Below are 14443 nucleotides of genomic sequence, written 5' to 3' on the forward strand. Positions count from 1 at the left end.
AAGAAGGGTCTAGGCCCGAAACGTCAGCCTTCCTGCTCCTCTGATGCTGCTTGGCCTGCTGTGTTCATCCAGCTCTACACCTTGTTGTCTGTCAGATAGATGGTGATTTATAAACGATCACCTTCCTCAAGGACTATAAATGCTAGCCTAGGCAGTGATGCTCACATTCCATGAACAGATTTGAAGAAAATCCAATTTAACTACTACCCGTACTCAACTTTAAATAAATTAAACAAACACAATTTTTAAAAATTAACTTTCAACTTTGATTTAGTTCACACCTTGATTCATACACAAATGAATACCATGTCACAGTTGTGAAGAATAGGGTCAAAGTCTAAGTAATCATTTCTTTAGTGCTTAGTTCAAAAAAAAAAATTACCCAGTTTCTAGCATTTAAAGAAAAGACAAAGCATTAGAGATTTGGCAACTGATTTCGAACTAAACTTCTGCGGTTCAATATCCACACTACACCTTATAAACAGAGACAATATAAAAAAAAAGTTTTCTGGTTTTCTCTAAAGCCTTTTGCTAGGTTGTCTTACAAAATATAAACTTTAAGTTGGATAACAGCAAACATATGTCATAATTAATGATGAATCCCAATCCTCAAATTATACTGCTCTATTGTTCTTTGTTAGCAAAAATCAACTACCCAGGTTGAGTGACACCCTTTTAGTAACACTATCCATACAAAGATTTGATCAATGGTCTCTAGTATAGAAAAGAAAGAGCAAGAAATTTAACCTCCATGAATCAAAATAAATTTAAAACATAGGTTCAGCCCATACTAAGATATTTACATGGCAATTAAGAGAATGGATACTACAAAAATATTTCATGCCAAGTTGTTTCAAAGAAAAGTTTAATTAAAGTGAGTCATTAGGCTGTGTAATAATCAACAGACCACATTATTTGTAAGACGACAGAAGACGAGTCTAATTTAAATATCATTGAAGATGTACACATGCCAGAAGTATATTCAACAATGTTCTTTTAAACCTGATGCATAATCTATTATTATGGAAATAAGTCTTTAGAAAAATGAAATTAAGAATTTGCCTTCCCCACAGTTCAACCAATATTTGAGTGTTAGAAACAAAGCCCAAATTAGGTCTTAGAAAATACAAAGTTTGTAATGCCTAAGTGGCATTTCTTGTGCAAAATATGCTATACTGGAGAATATGCAAACAGTTCTATATCCATCACGAAGGCTTGGCTAAGACGTTGTCTCTTTGATCTGATCAATCACATTTCCATTTACAAGATCCTGTGATTCAAAATGGACATTATGGGCCAGTATTTTCTTGGTTGCAGTTACAAGCTTGGAATAGTTTTCTGGATTATAACACCTACGTTGATATGAACGAAGCAGAGGAGCTCTATCCTTGTTTCGTGATAAATACATTGGAGGGCGTCTCTGATTTTCACCATCTTTTAAAGACTCTGGGAGTGGCTTCCGTTTGCTTTCTGGAAGCAACATGATACACAACACTGAGAGGACAGCAAAAGTGGCAAACACAACGTGCAGAAGAAAGAAGCCATGTTTATTATGGAGATCCATTATCGGAGATGTTGCTTTTCCAATGCAGCCTGTTGCCATAACAATGCCTAAGCCTGCACCTCTGTGAAAACATTTTGTAAAAGTGAAAAACTTGTAAGGCTAGTTATAAAAAAGTACTTAATGATTTAACTCATAATTGGCCAGAAAAATAACAGGGCAAATGATGCACATTGCTAAATAGTTTGCCCATGAATAACAATTTCAAGTGGGGGTGGTAGTTTGTGGTGAAATGTAAATACCCAAAAGTTGCTACTTGAGTTTCTCTGATCCGATACAAACTTCATGAAAATGACATATTGCTCTTGGTTTGCCTACTGTTTCTTAAAAAAAAAACCCAATAAAGTCACTACATAAGTGTTGATAAGTAATAAATGAGCTAATCAACCTCTCTGGCATTAAGAATCAATTATGACAAATACATTTCAAGAAACAAAATTAACATTCTTACTTTCTCTTTATTTCTTTTATTTTTCTTTACTCTATTTTACATCAAAATACACAGTGGTAAATTCACACCCATCCTCAATTCTTCGTTTATTTTCCAATCCTAAATCTTACTGTTATGGAGATAGCCTATTAGCTGCCCTGCCCATTCCCATTTTCTTACTGCACCATCATCAGCTTGCACTTTCAGCAACTTAAAATGGAGAAACGTTTTTTGGCGTAGGGAGAGTCTAACATAGCATCAGACATCCAGCTACAGCAATGCATTTAGTCAGGAAAATATTAAACACAATCCTATCTTTACACAATCTAACCTATTCTGTACTATATGTTACTGCTCATAGTTGGGACCAATGATTTGTGTGACCGAGTTCATTCCTCAATTCCCTCTATTTTTCCCATAAGTACTTTTCAATGTTCCTAAGTCACGTGACCATATTGGGAAGTTCTGTGCAGACCATTAGCTTCTGCTGCCGGAAAATACAGACATGCATGGACCGGAAGTCCATGTGTAGCAGAAGAAAATATTAGAGGCAACGTTGGTGATCTTCCACTGAGCATTTAACCATCCGCCTGGCAGTATGTTCACTGCAAAAGGATTATTATACAATCTCTAGGTCAAAAATATAACACCCTATTCCAAAGAAAAATCTAATACATAATTTCGTACTGGAGTTAACAACCTTTGTTCCAAATGTACAGCCTTTCATGTATAGAAATAGCACAAAAATCTCTCACACTTGTACCCTCAGAGGGAAAGAACTTTGAACACAGTAATAAAATCAGTTCAATGATACTGAACCCAAGTAGCTTAAAATGTTAAAAGCCTACGTGTGTATAGTTCCAGTCCATTATCTTGGTGAAATTTTACTTGGAGAGGTGGTTTATGGGAACGTACCAAATGAAGACTGTCAGTCATTTTCTGGTATGCGGACAGCAGGGAAGAAACTGATTTTGCAGTTAGTGGCTTATTACTTTAAAAATGAAATGACCTTGATATTCCACTCTCCTGTGATTTAAATAATAACTAAAAAATGTGATACATTAGACCTCAGCTACTGAATCCAAGTACATGCGTCAATCGGAGGTTCCTGCTCAAACACTCGAGTTCAAAAGCTGGAAATACTCACCTCCTGACACTCCAAACCTGTCCATCATCTACAAAGGCACAAATCAGGAGTGTGTTAGGATACCTCCCACTTGCCTGGATGGGTGCAGCTCCAACGTGCAAGAAGCTTGACCTCATCTAGGAAAAAGTAGTCCGCTTGACTAGCACAACGTCCATGAATATCCACTCTGTCCACCACCAATGATCAGCAGCAATGTGTACTATCTACAAGATGCACTGCAGAAACTCAAAGATCCACAGACAACACCTACCAAACTCAACCACTTCCGCCTAGAAGGACAAGGGCAGCAGATACATGGGAATACAGCCACCTTCAAAAGTTCCCCTCCAAGCCACTCACCATCCTAACTTGGAAATATATTGCCGCTCCTTCACTGTTGCTGGGTCAAAATCCTGGAATCCCACTCTAATGGCATTGTGGGTCAACCTGCAGGAATGCAGAGGTTCAAGGCAGCAGCTCACCCCTACCTTTTCATGGGCAACTATGGATGGATAATAAATGCTGGCCAGCCAGCGATACCCACATCCCACAAATGAATTAAAAAAAAACCCCAACAAAGTCTGCAATTTTTCCAGCCAGATGTTGATTTAGGGGTGGAGGGAGGGAGGGAGGGAGGGAGGACAAAGACACAGGCCAAGCAAGTTCAGAAGCAAAACGTTCACCACATTTTTGATGCCATCCTCAGAAATCAAATCTAAAGCATTACGATTAACATTCAGCTTTCAGACTCAAAAATCAATTTTGAAATAATTTAACATTTGAGTTTTACCTTTTCATTGTTACTTCTAGTGTATTTTTAGTATTAGAATGTCACAATAATGCAGAAGACCCACATTTGCCACTTTAATTCAAATTAAAGTCATAAATTTTAGTCACGGCAAAAAAAAAAACAAAATAATTACATTTATACAAATACCATAATCGCAGCACTTACCTAACTACAGTTGGAATAATCTCACTGGCAAAAAATATACTCAGTATAGCAACAATATAGGCTGAGAACAGACCCAGGATGGAAAGAGCCAGTTGAAGAGCTTGATGCAGGTCTGCAGGAAAAATTAAAAACAAACTGTTGGCACTGTAATACCAAAGACCAAATGCTCAAATCACTTCTAAAAAATAATTTGAAACTTTTAGTATGTCCCATTATTTATAATTGTACCAGATTTGACATAACTGCACTCATCATAAAGGTTTTAATAGACATATGCAAGCACATTAAACAAAAATAGCAGAATTAGACCACAAGTCCCTCAATCTATCATTCACCAAGTTCATAGGTGAAATTTCATTTTCCAACCTAATCTCCATATCCCCCAATTTTCTTACTGTCCAAAAATCACTGATTCTTGAATATACTCAATGACTTAGCACCCACAGGCATCTAGATTTGACAATCTCAATAGGTTCACAATCCTCAGAATGAAATGCATCTCTCCTCAAGTTAATTCTAAATGGCTAACCTTTATCCTAAGACTACCACTAGATCCACCAGCACGAGAGACCGTCTTACAGAAGGTTTATCTAGGTGGATGCTAAGAATTTCATGTTTCAATGAGATAATCTCATTCTTCTGAACTGAATACAAGTCAATTTTACTCAATTTCTCCTTGAAGAACAGCTCTTTCACCCAGGAAAGAGGTGAACTTTTCTTGCACCCTTCAGTATATTTTTGGTTGGGTGAGAAATCAATACAGTATATCATACTCCAGGTGTGATACCTTATTCTTATGATCTGATCCTTAAGAAACAAACGAATATATGATTTTCCTTCATAATTCTTTGTTGCATTTGAAATGTTACCGTGTGATTTATGTACAAGGATGCACAAAACCTTCCGAATCCCAATATTTACTCTTTCCCAACTTTAAAAACATTCTATTTTTCATTTTCCTATCTAAGTGGATAATTTCACATTTTCCCACAGCATACCTCATTTGCCAGCTTCTTGTTCAATCACTTAACTGATCTATAAACTTTGTAGATTTTCCTCACAACTTACTCTCCCACTCAGCTTGGTACTATCAGTAAATATGGATACATTACAGTTTCCTCCAAGTCATTGATGTAGATTGCAAATAGCTTAGGTCTAAGCACTGATCCTTGTAGCACTTTAAATAAGTCATTTTCAAAACAGTAGGATGGAACTATCTTCCTAATACTCCCATTTTCTTTTCATGAATCTGTGCTCAATCCAAGTTAACATACTACTCCCAATCCTATAAAACCTAATCTGGAGTACCAAATTTTAATTGGCATCAAATGGAATCCATTCTCAAAGTTCAAATGAAGTACATCAGGCAGTTTCCCCTTTTGTTTTTGGACATCCTGAAAAATCAATAGCTTCAATAAATGCGAATTCCCTGTGTAAAACCATGCTAAAACTGTCAATCTGTGCTTTTCCAAGTGCCTTTTTTCCCCACGTCCTTAATTGAATGTTTGCATTTTCCTTACTTTTGACATTTAGCTAATTGGCATTTTATTCAGAGTTTTCTTTTTTCCCTTCCTTGTGTGCAGCAGGATTATACTTGCTCTCTTCCTATCAATGGGAACTATTCTAGAATCTAGGGAACTGTGGAAGATCATAATCAATATTCACTATTCCTCCAGTTGACTCTTAGAAATCTATGCCTGCGTTTCTGAAACATTTTCCCCATTGTGAAGCCATTTAGTGCTTGAAAATTGCCATGGCTCCAGGCAGAGTGGAAGAGAGAACTTTAACAGTAGTGGTGACAAGTGTGGGTGACTCGAGAATGTGGGATGGCTGTTTAAAACAAAAACAAAAATCCTGAGATAGTGATGGGAATGGAATAGTGGGAGGGTGAGATCGACCAGCAGGCCACTCCCAAGATTTTAAAAAATTGCAGAGATTTAAAGGCCATACCTCAGTTAGCATTTGGTCAGTGTTCCACAGCTCTTCCCATTCAGCTTACTACCCAATTGCTCCAGTGTGTAGGCCTTCAGTTCCTGGAAATTTCTCCAATAATTTTTATTTTTTTTTTAAAAATAGCAATTACTTTGAATTCCTCCTGCTAATTATACTTTTGGTTCCCCATACTTTCCAGGATATGTTTATTTTCTCACTTGTCAAGCCAATGTAATTGTTTGCAACGTCTCTACTATTTAAATAAATTTGGTAGTGCAAAATTTAACTCTAGCTGAAAGGCCTTTGGTCAAAACACCTCCTCTTACTGCAGAGTTCACATGTGGATAACAGATTCCAGTTTCTGTTCCACTGAAATTTAAGAAAAATTGAGCAGTTGCAGTAATATGTCCAATTGTATTATATTCTTCATCATATTGTGTACTGCCCATCATAAGAATTTAAATTTACTCAATTAGCAATGTCTTGATTTAAAAAAAGAAATCATAATCCTTCTTTTCAAGTGTCTCCAGGGTCTCACCAGTCCCAATTTCTGTAACGGTCTCCAGCACTAAAGCCCTCATATCAGCACTCCTCTAATTCTGGTTTCTTGAATATCTCCAATTTTAAGATCATTCCACAATTGGTACAAGTGAGCAATGAACTAAAGTAAGCCACTTGGTCCTTCAAGCCTGCTCTGCCATTCAATAAAATCATGGGTGATTTGATTTTAACCTTAACTCTACATTCCTTTAATGAATTTTTGAAAACTTATGACCCCCAAAATCTTCTCATCTCTACGTTAAAGAGGCGATCCATTACTTTTAAACCATGACCCCTAATTCTAGATTCTCCTAGAAATGGAACATCCTTTCAACATCCATATGGTTGGCATCGCATCAGGTTCTTGTAGGTTTTACTTAAATCACCTCCAACTCTAAACTCCACAGGATACAGGGCTGGCTCGTCTAGCCTTACCTCAGGAGACAATCATCTCATTCAGATATTAGTCAAATAAACTTTCTGAACTGTTGCCAACATATCAACATTCTTCCGCAAGTAGTGACCAGTATTGTACATGGTCACAACCAATAACCCTATATAACTGCAGCACATTCCTATTCTAGCACTCAATTCTCTTCTCAATAAAACATAACATCCTATTAGCTTTCCTGATTTCTTGCTGTCCTTGCACACTAACCTTCTGGGATTCATGCACAAGGACACCCAGGTCTCTGCATCTCAGAGCTCTGCAACCACTCACCATTTAGATCATTTGATTTTGTTTTTAATTCTGCGAAATGGACATTTGCACTTTGCCGCTTTGTATTCCATTTGCCAGGTCTTTGCTCAGTCACTTACTCTATCTCCAAGCCTTTGTAGGCTCCTTATGTACTCTTCACAGCTCACTTTTCTACTTATCTTTGGGTCATCAGCAAATTTAGCTTCTAAATCTTTTGTGCTTTCATCCAAGTTATTTATATAAATTGTGAAGAATTGAGGCCCCAGCTCCCTGTGGAACAGCATTCATGACATCCTGCCAGCCTGAAAAGACCCATTTAATCCTATACTCAGCTTCCCGTTAGGCAGCCAGCCAATTTTCTACCCATGCCAATAAAGGTTACTCCCTACTCCATCAGCTTTTATTTCTCAGAGTAACCTTTTATGCAGCACATTATCAGAAAACTTTTTGGAAATCTAAGTACAATACATCCAATGGTTCCCCTTTATCTACAGCACAAGTTACTTCTTCAAAAAGAAGTTCAATAAGCAAATTAAACAGGAGTTTTTTTTTTTTCCCTTACTCATTCACAGGATATGGGCTTTCCTGGTGAGGCCAGCATTTATTGCCCACCCGTAATTGCCAAGAGGACAGTTAAGAGTCAACCACATTGTTATGGTTGAGGAGATCAGACCAGGCAAAGATGGCACTTTCCTTCCCTTTGACAAAACATGTTTAGTTCCTGGAACGTTCTCCAGTAAGATTTTTGTCAAAAAAAAAAAAAAAAAAACAAAAAAAAACGCAATCACTTAAGAGTTCCTCATGCTCATTAGATCTTTGGTTCCCCACATTTTCTAGGGGGTGTATGTCTTCTCATTGATCAAGACAATGTAATTGTTTTCAACTTCTCTAAAATTTCAGAACTCGAGTATTGCTAAAAGGCCTTTTGTCAAAACTCTCCCTTGTAACATGAAGTTAACATGTAGATAACAGAACTTACCTTTTTCTCTTCCATTGAAATTAGAGAAATTCTGCTTGATTCTTATAAGAGTTTTCATTAATGGCTTTTAATATTTTCCCTCTGATGTTAAACTAATTGGTCTGTAGTTCTCTACTGTTCCCCTGACTTTTTGATTAAAAAGGAATTACATTAGCTATTTTCCAATTTAAATGAACTTTCCCCAAATCCAGGGGAGTTTTAGAAAGTTAAAACCAAAGCAACAACTAACTCACTAGCAACTTCTTTTAAGACCCTCAGATAAAATCCATCAGGACCTGGGGGCTTGTCAGCTTGTAGTTTCATAATTTAGTCTCAATTCCTTGGCAACTGTAGTTTTCATGAGCTTCTTCCTTCTTTTCACTTCTTGACTTGCAGCTATTTCTGGGATTTTACTTGCATCCTTTCTAGTGAAGATCGATGGAAAATCTGTTCAATTCATCTGCCATCTCTTTATCCTTTGTTATTACTTCCCCCAGATTCTCTATAAACGTTCAACACTTACTTTGTCAAGTCTTTTAAATATCTGAAGAAATGTATCGTATTTTTATATTTTTGGTTAACTTTCTCTTGTTCTCTAATTTTCCTTCCTAATTAATATTTTCGTAATTCTTTGCTCTTCGTATTCTGTCCAATCTTCTGACCTGCCAATTATCTTTGCAAAATTATATCTTTGAGCTTGATGATACGGTTAACTAACAAAGTCAAAGATGAATGGCTGGTCTGTCCCTTAAAACTCTAAGCAAAGTTCAATTGTATTAGGATTGCTGCTACCCAGTGGTGCTTTCAGTAGGAGGTAATTAATCTTATCTCATTGGTAAAAATCAGGTCTAGTGTAACCTGCTGTGTGGTTGGTGCCATAACAAGTCTTAATAAATTGTCCCAAAAGCATTCAATAATTTCTTCACCTAGGCTACTTTCTCCCCCATCTGATTTTTCCAGTCTATATGCAGGTTAAAATCCCACAAAAACTGTGGTACCCAATTATTTTTCCTTTATATCATGTCCAATCATCTGGTTATTCTTAGGGGACCTGTACACAATTCCCAGAAGTAACCTCTAGCCTTTATCATTCCTTATCTCTATCCAGACCACTTCCAAATCCTAGTTTCCTGAATTTAGGTCACCCCTCTCTATTGTGCTTGTATCATCTTTAGTTAAAAGAGCCACTCCTCCACCCTTTCCTAGCTTCCTGTCCTTCCTAAACGTCAGATACCTGCAATATTCACATCCCCATCTAGGTCATTCTGCAGCCACTTTTCAGTTTATGGTTGCTAGATTGTACTTATCTCAATTTGTAGCACTAGTTCATCTGCTTTGTTTTGAATGCTACATGTATTCAAATTGTCCTTATTATTTTTGTAACCTTTAGTTTTACCTGCTGATTCTCTGTGCCTTCCAGTCATTGTGTCTACCATTTCCTGTATTAATTCCATTCTGATTTACCACAAATTCCCAAGCCCTTGCCCTCACTATTTAGTCCAAAACCTACTCTACCTCCCTAGTTATACAGTTCACAAGAACACGAGTCTCAGTACAATTCAGATGTGGACTGTCCCAACAGTACAAAATTGCATATTCCTCAGTATTGGTGCCAGAGTGGCACGGATGGGTTGGACTGAAGTGTCTGGTTTCATTTTGTATGGCTCTATAGATCTATGATGGGAAATTCTGCCTGAAATATTCTTATATTTCTCTATCGCCCTTTCTTTCTTCAAGGCATTCCTTAAATCCTATCTCTTTGACCAAGCTTTTGGCCATCTGACCTAATGGCCCAAATTTTTCAATTACTGTCAGAACAATCTGACTGATGGAAAACCTACTAAAGGTGATCTACCTACTGGCCAGCAATTTTTATGGCCAGGCTTTAGGGTTTGGCCTGTCTCAGATACCTGCACCATACAAGATGATGTAGTAATCCACTTAGCAATAACTCAAACATTTTGCTTGTTGCATTAAAGATTCCAAAGATGTCCTAACAGCTGAAAGAAGATAAGTGTCTAAGGTATGTTGGGTGAAGGAGCAAAGTGCCAGGTTAGGGAATGAAGGGGCAAACTGGCAGGTGGGGTGCATCTGACTGTGGTGGGAACGCTGGGGAAAAGGACAGGTGGTCAGTTTTAAAGTTAGCTTGAAATTGAATCAAGTTTTAATTCCTGTAAATTTTCCTGCATTTGTTGTCCATTTCTAGCTAGCCTCAGGGAGGCAGTGGTGAGCTGCCTTGAACTACTACATTCCCTTTGCTGCCGGTAGACCCACATGGTTGTTTTTTGGGGGGGGCGGGGAAAGGACAAAAAGGAGCTCCAGAATTTTGAACCACCAACACTGAAAGGAATAGCAATATATTTCCAATTCAAATGGTGAGGGACTTACAGGTGGTGGCATTCCCATGTATTTGCTGCCCTTGCCCTTCTAGATAATAGTGGTCATAGGTTTGGAAGGTGCTGTCTAAAGAGCCTTGGAGAATTCCTATACTGCATCTTGTAGATGACACACACGACTGTTACTGGCAGAGGGAATGAATGAATGTCAACGTGGTGGCAATGCAGGCTGCTTTGCCCTGGATGATGTCAAACATCAATGTTGTTAGAGCTGCACTTATCAAGTAAGCAGGGAGCACTGCATGTCACTCCTGAATTGTGCCAGTTAGATGGTGGATAGCTTTAGGGAGCCCTAGGATGAGTTATGTGCTGTAGGATTCCTGACCTCTGATTTGCTCTTGTAGGCACAGTACCTATATAGCTAAGTCAGTTCAGTTTTTGGTCAATGGTAACCCCAGGATGTTGATAGTGGGGGATTTAGTAATGGTATGCCATTGAATACCAAGGAGCGATGGTTGGATTTGCTCCTGCTGGAGATGGTTGTTGCTTGGCATGCATGTTATTTGTCACTTGCTAGCCCAAACCTGGATATTGCGAAGGTCTTTCTATATTTTGATATGGACTGTTTCAGCCTCTGAGTCACAAATGGTACTAAACATTGTGCAGTCAGTGAACATCCCCACTTCTGACCTTGAGGGAAGGTGGGTCAACGAAAATGATTGGGCCAATGCCCACTGCATCAGCTGCAGTAGAGATGATCGACCTCTAGAAATCACAACTACCTTCTTTTGTGCCAGGTATGATTCTAATTAGAGAAGAGAGTTTGCCCTTGGATTCAAATTGACTCCAATTGTGCTAGGGTTCCTTGATGCCCCACTTCATATCAAATGCAGCCACTTTCATCTCACAACTTGAATTCAGCTTGTTGGTCCACGTTCAGACCAAGGCTGTAATGAGCTGTAAGAATCAGAGCAACGCTGGCAAAAAAAAACCAAACTGAGCTTCAGTGAACAGGTTATTAATAAGTGCTGTTTTATAAGTAGTCTTGATAACATCTTCCATCACTTTACTAGTCATCAAGCATAGACAGATGGTGGGATAACTGGCTGGGTTGGATGTATGCTGCCTTTTACATACAGCAATTTTTCATATTGTCAGACAGGTGTCAGTGTTGTAGCTGTGCTGGAACAACTTGGCCACAGCCTAGACAAGTTCTACAGCATGTGCCTTCAATATTAATGCTGGAACATTGTCGGAGCTCATAGCCTTTACAGCATCCAGTGCCTCCAGCCATTTCTTGATAGCACATGGAGTAAATCAAATTGGCTACAGACTGGCATCTGTGATGCTAGGAACATTTGGTGCTAAAACAGGTACAAAAAAAGTGTTTAAAATGGTTGAAACATTAATGTGCCAATTAAAATATCTTCCCAGCTTCATTGACGTGAACTTCACATTAGCACCTCAATTAAAGGTTTAATACACGTACCCTATAAAAGCTTACCTTCCATCTTTTCAGTAGCACAAGTTGAAAAATAACAAAAGTTTTAGAATTAACCAAGTTGGTAACCAGGGAAATTATATAAATACCATGTGATCAAGTTTGTAGTTGGTTTCTTGAGAATTTTACCAACTCGTTATTTTTATTCACTTATAGTATTATGAACACTGCAGGAATGGTCATTTGTTACTCATTTGTAATCATCTTCAGTGGCACTAAGCTACCTTCTTATAAAGTTAGAGTCATACAGCATGGAAACAGGCCCTTCACTCCAACCTGGCCACGCAGACCATGTTCCCAATTTGGAATAGTCCCACATGCCTGCACTTGGCCCATATCCCTCCAAACCCTTTCTATTCATGAGCTTATCCAAATGTCCTTTAACCATTGTAACTGTACCTCCATCTGCCACTTTCTCTAGCAGTTCATTCCACACACAAACCAGTCTGTGTAAAAGAAGTTACCTCCCATGTCCTTTTTAAATCTTTCTCCACTCACTTTAAAAATATGCCCCTTAGTTTTGAACTTCCCACCCTAGGGAAAGACCCTTGTCATTCACCTTATCTATGTTCCTCATGATTTTATAAACCTCAAGATGATCACCCAACCTCCTCTGCTCCAGTGAAAAAAAAAAGTTCCAAACTGTCCAGTCTATTTTTATATCTCAAACCCTCCATTCCTGGCAACATCCTGGTAAATCTTTTCTTGAAAGAACGCGGTGCGGATATAAATTGGCAATTTAGTCAAGCAGAAGAGTGATCCAGGATTGAAAGAACAGCAATATTTTCAAGTCTGGAGGGCATGCAAGTTTGAAAGAAAATTGGGGGAAAAAAAAAGTGCTATCCCCATGCACCTACTACCCTTGCTGTTTTAGCTAGCCTGGATCACCGCTTTGGAAAGTACTACTAATGGAGCTTTGCTGAGTTGCTGTAGTGCATTATACAACAGATATGGTTTGCAGCCATGGTGTGCCAATGGAAGTGGGAGCAAATGCTTAATGTGGTCAATAGGGAGTTAAGCAAATGAAGCAGATGCTTTGCCTCAACCGATTTGTGCTGCTTCTGCTGCACTCATGCAGACAGTACAACATACTCAACCACATTCTGGTCTCCTAGCTTCTAGATGGGATAGCTTTTGGCACAATGAATAGCATCTCTGCATCTGACTCAAGCTCTGGGTTCAACTTCTAAGCCAGATCAATGGCCACAGAAGGGGTGTTCATCATGTGGAAAACAAGTTAATATAAACATACAACAAACATTGACCCAGCAATAGCAGGTGGCAAGAGTGGAAGAGACACCTGGTCAACCAAGTGATGGAAGTAAGTTGGGCCTTTATCATTAGTAGCCACAGTTTCAGACTGCAACATGCAGAATAAGAGACTTTAAATATGCTTTGCTAGTTACTGTATTTATTAAAAAAAGCTTCCCAGTCAGCCAGTAATGAACCAGAGTACTGCTGGTGCGGGATTTGGCAATTGTTATGCCATTACATGTCAGGGAAAGGTGGTTAGACTCTTATTAGCTGGTGGCAAGAAAATGTCATTGCCATTTATCAGGCCTGGGAATGGTGTCCAGTTCTTGCTGCAAGGTGTCATGAACTGCTCTATTATCTGATGGATTTGGAAACGGTGAACACTTTAATCAGTGAACATTTCCACTTCTGACCTTGTTAGAGGAAAGATTGTTGATGTAACAGCTGAAAATGACTGAGCATTTGGAACACTCAAGTAGACAGATTTCCTGGGGCAGAGTTAATGGCCTCCAACAAATACTTTTTCCTTCATGCTAAGTAGGACTTTACCAGTGGAGATATGGCTCCCCTCTGATTAGGTATAAACTTCAGTTGGCTAATTATTTTCTCTTTATTTAATCCTCTCAACAGGTGGTTAACATTTTAGGATTATTCACATTTAGAGTACTTATCAACCTTTGTGTGATTTTGTTATTACACAAGATAGAAATGTGTGGTCTTCAGTCATTCCTGAATTTGGTTACTAGCTACATATCACTTGTGACAATCTCAAACAAAGAATCCAGCACCATGTCTGTTAAGAAAGTCCTTGTAGAATTGAACAAGGTTGTCATTTTCACAACCGGAGCAGCATTGCTTTCATTTCCATTTGCAATTTAGCAACTAATTTTAATCCTTTCCAACTGTGACAAACTCAGACTCATCAATACCCCTTTATCCTTTAAAAGGAGGCAAGTCAAAAATACAGGGAATTTTATTTTTAAATATACTTGGAGCTGATCCCTCAGCAAATTTCATCCAGATAATCCAGTAGAGGTAATTTTGCATTTATTGCAGCTTTTGCTGAAAATTGTTTTTACAGTAATGGAAAGAGACAAGCAAAAAAAAACCTATTTTTCTATTCCCAGTGCTAAAAAAATTGTAGCGACCA

General features: G+C 38.3%; 1 protein-coding gene across 2 annotated transcripts in view; it reads right to left on the minus strand.

Annotated features, from left to right (window-relative positions):
• Window positions 1-660: 660 nt before the first annotated feature.
• slc22a31 (solute carrier family 22 member 31) overlaps window positions 661-14443 on the minus strand; it is a 46589-nt gene continuing 32806 nt past the window's right edge. For both annotated transcript variants that reach the window (XM_020534563.2, XM_048605650.1), the window contains 2 exons: window positions 4073-4184; window positions 661-1625 (listed from right to left, as the gene is read on the minus strand). In XM_020534563.2, the coding sequence (XP_020390152.2) occupies window positions 1220-1625; window positions 4073-4184 (518 nt within the window). In that variant the 3' untranslated portion in view covers window positions 661-1219. The remainder of the gene's footprint in view (window positions 1626-4072; window positions 4185-14443) is intronic.

The sequence above is a fragment of the Rhincodon typus genome, chromosome 15, assembly GCF_021869965.1.
Source record: "Rhincodon typus isolate 14 chromosome 15, sRhiTyp1.1, whole genome shotgun sequence".
NCBI classification, from domain to species: domain Eukaryota; kingdom Metazoa; phylum Chordata; class Chondrichthyes; order Orectolobiformes; family Rhincodontidae; genus Rhincodon; species Rhincodon typus.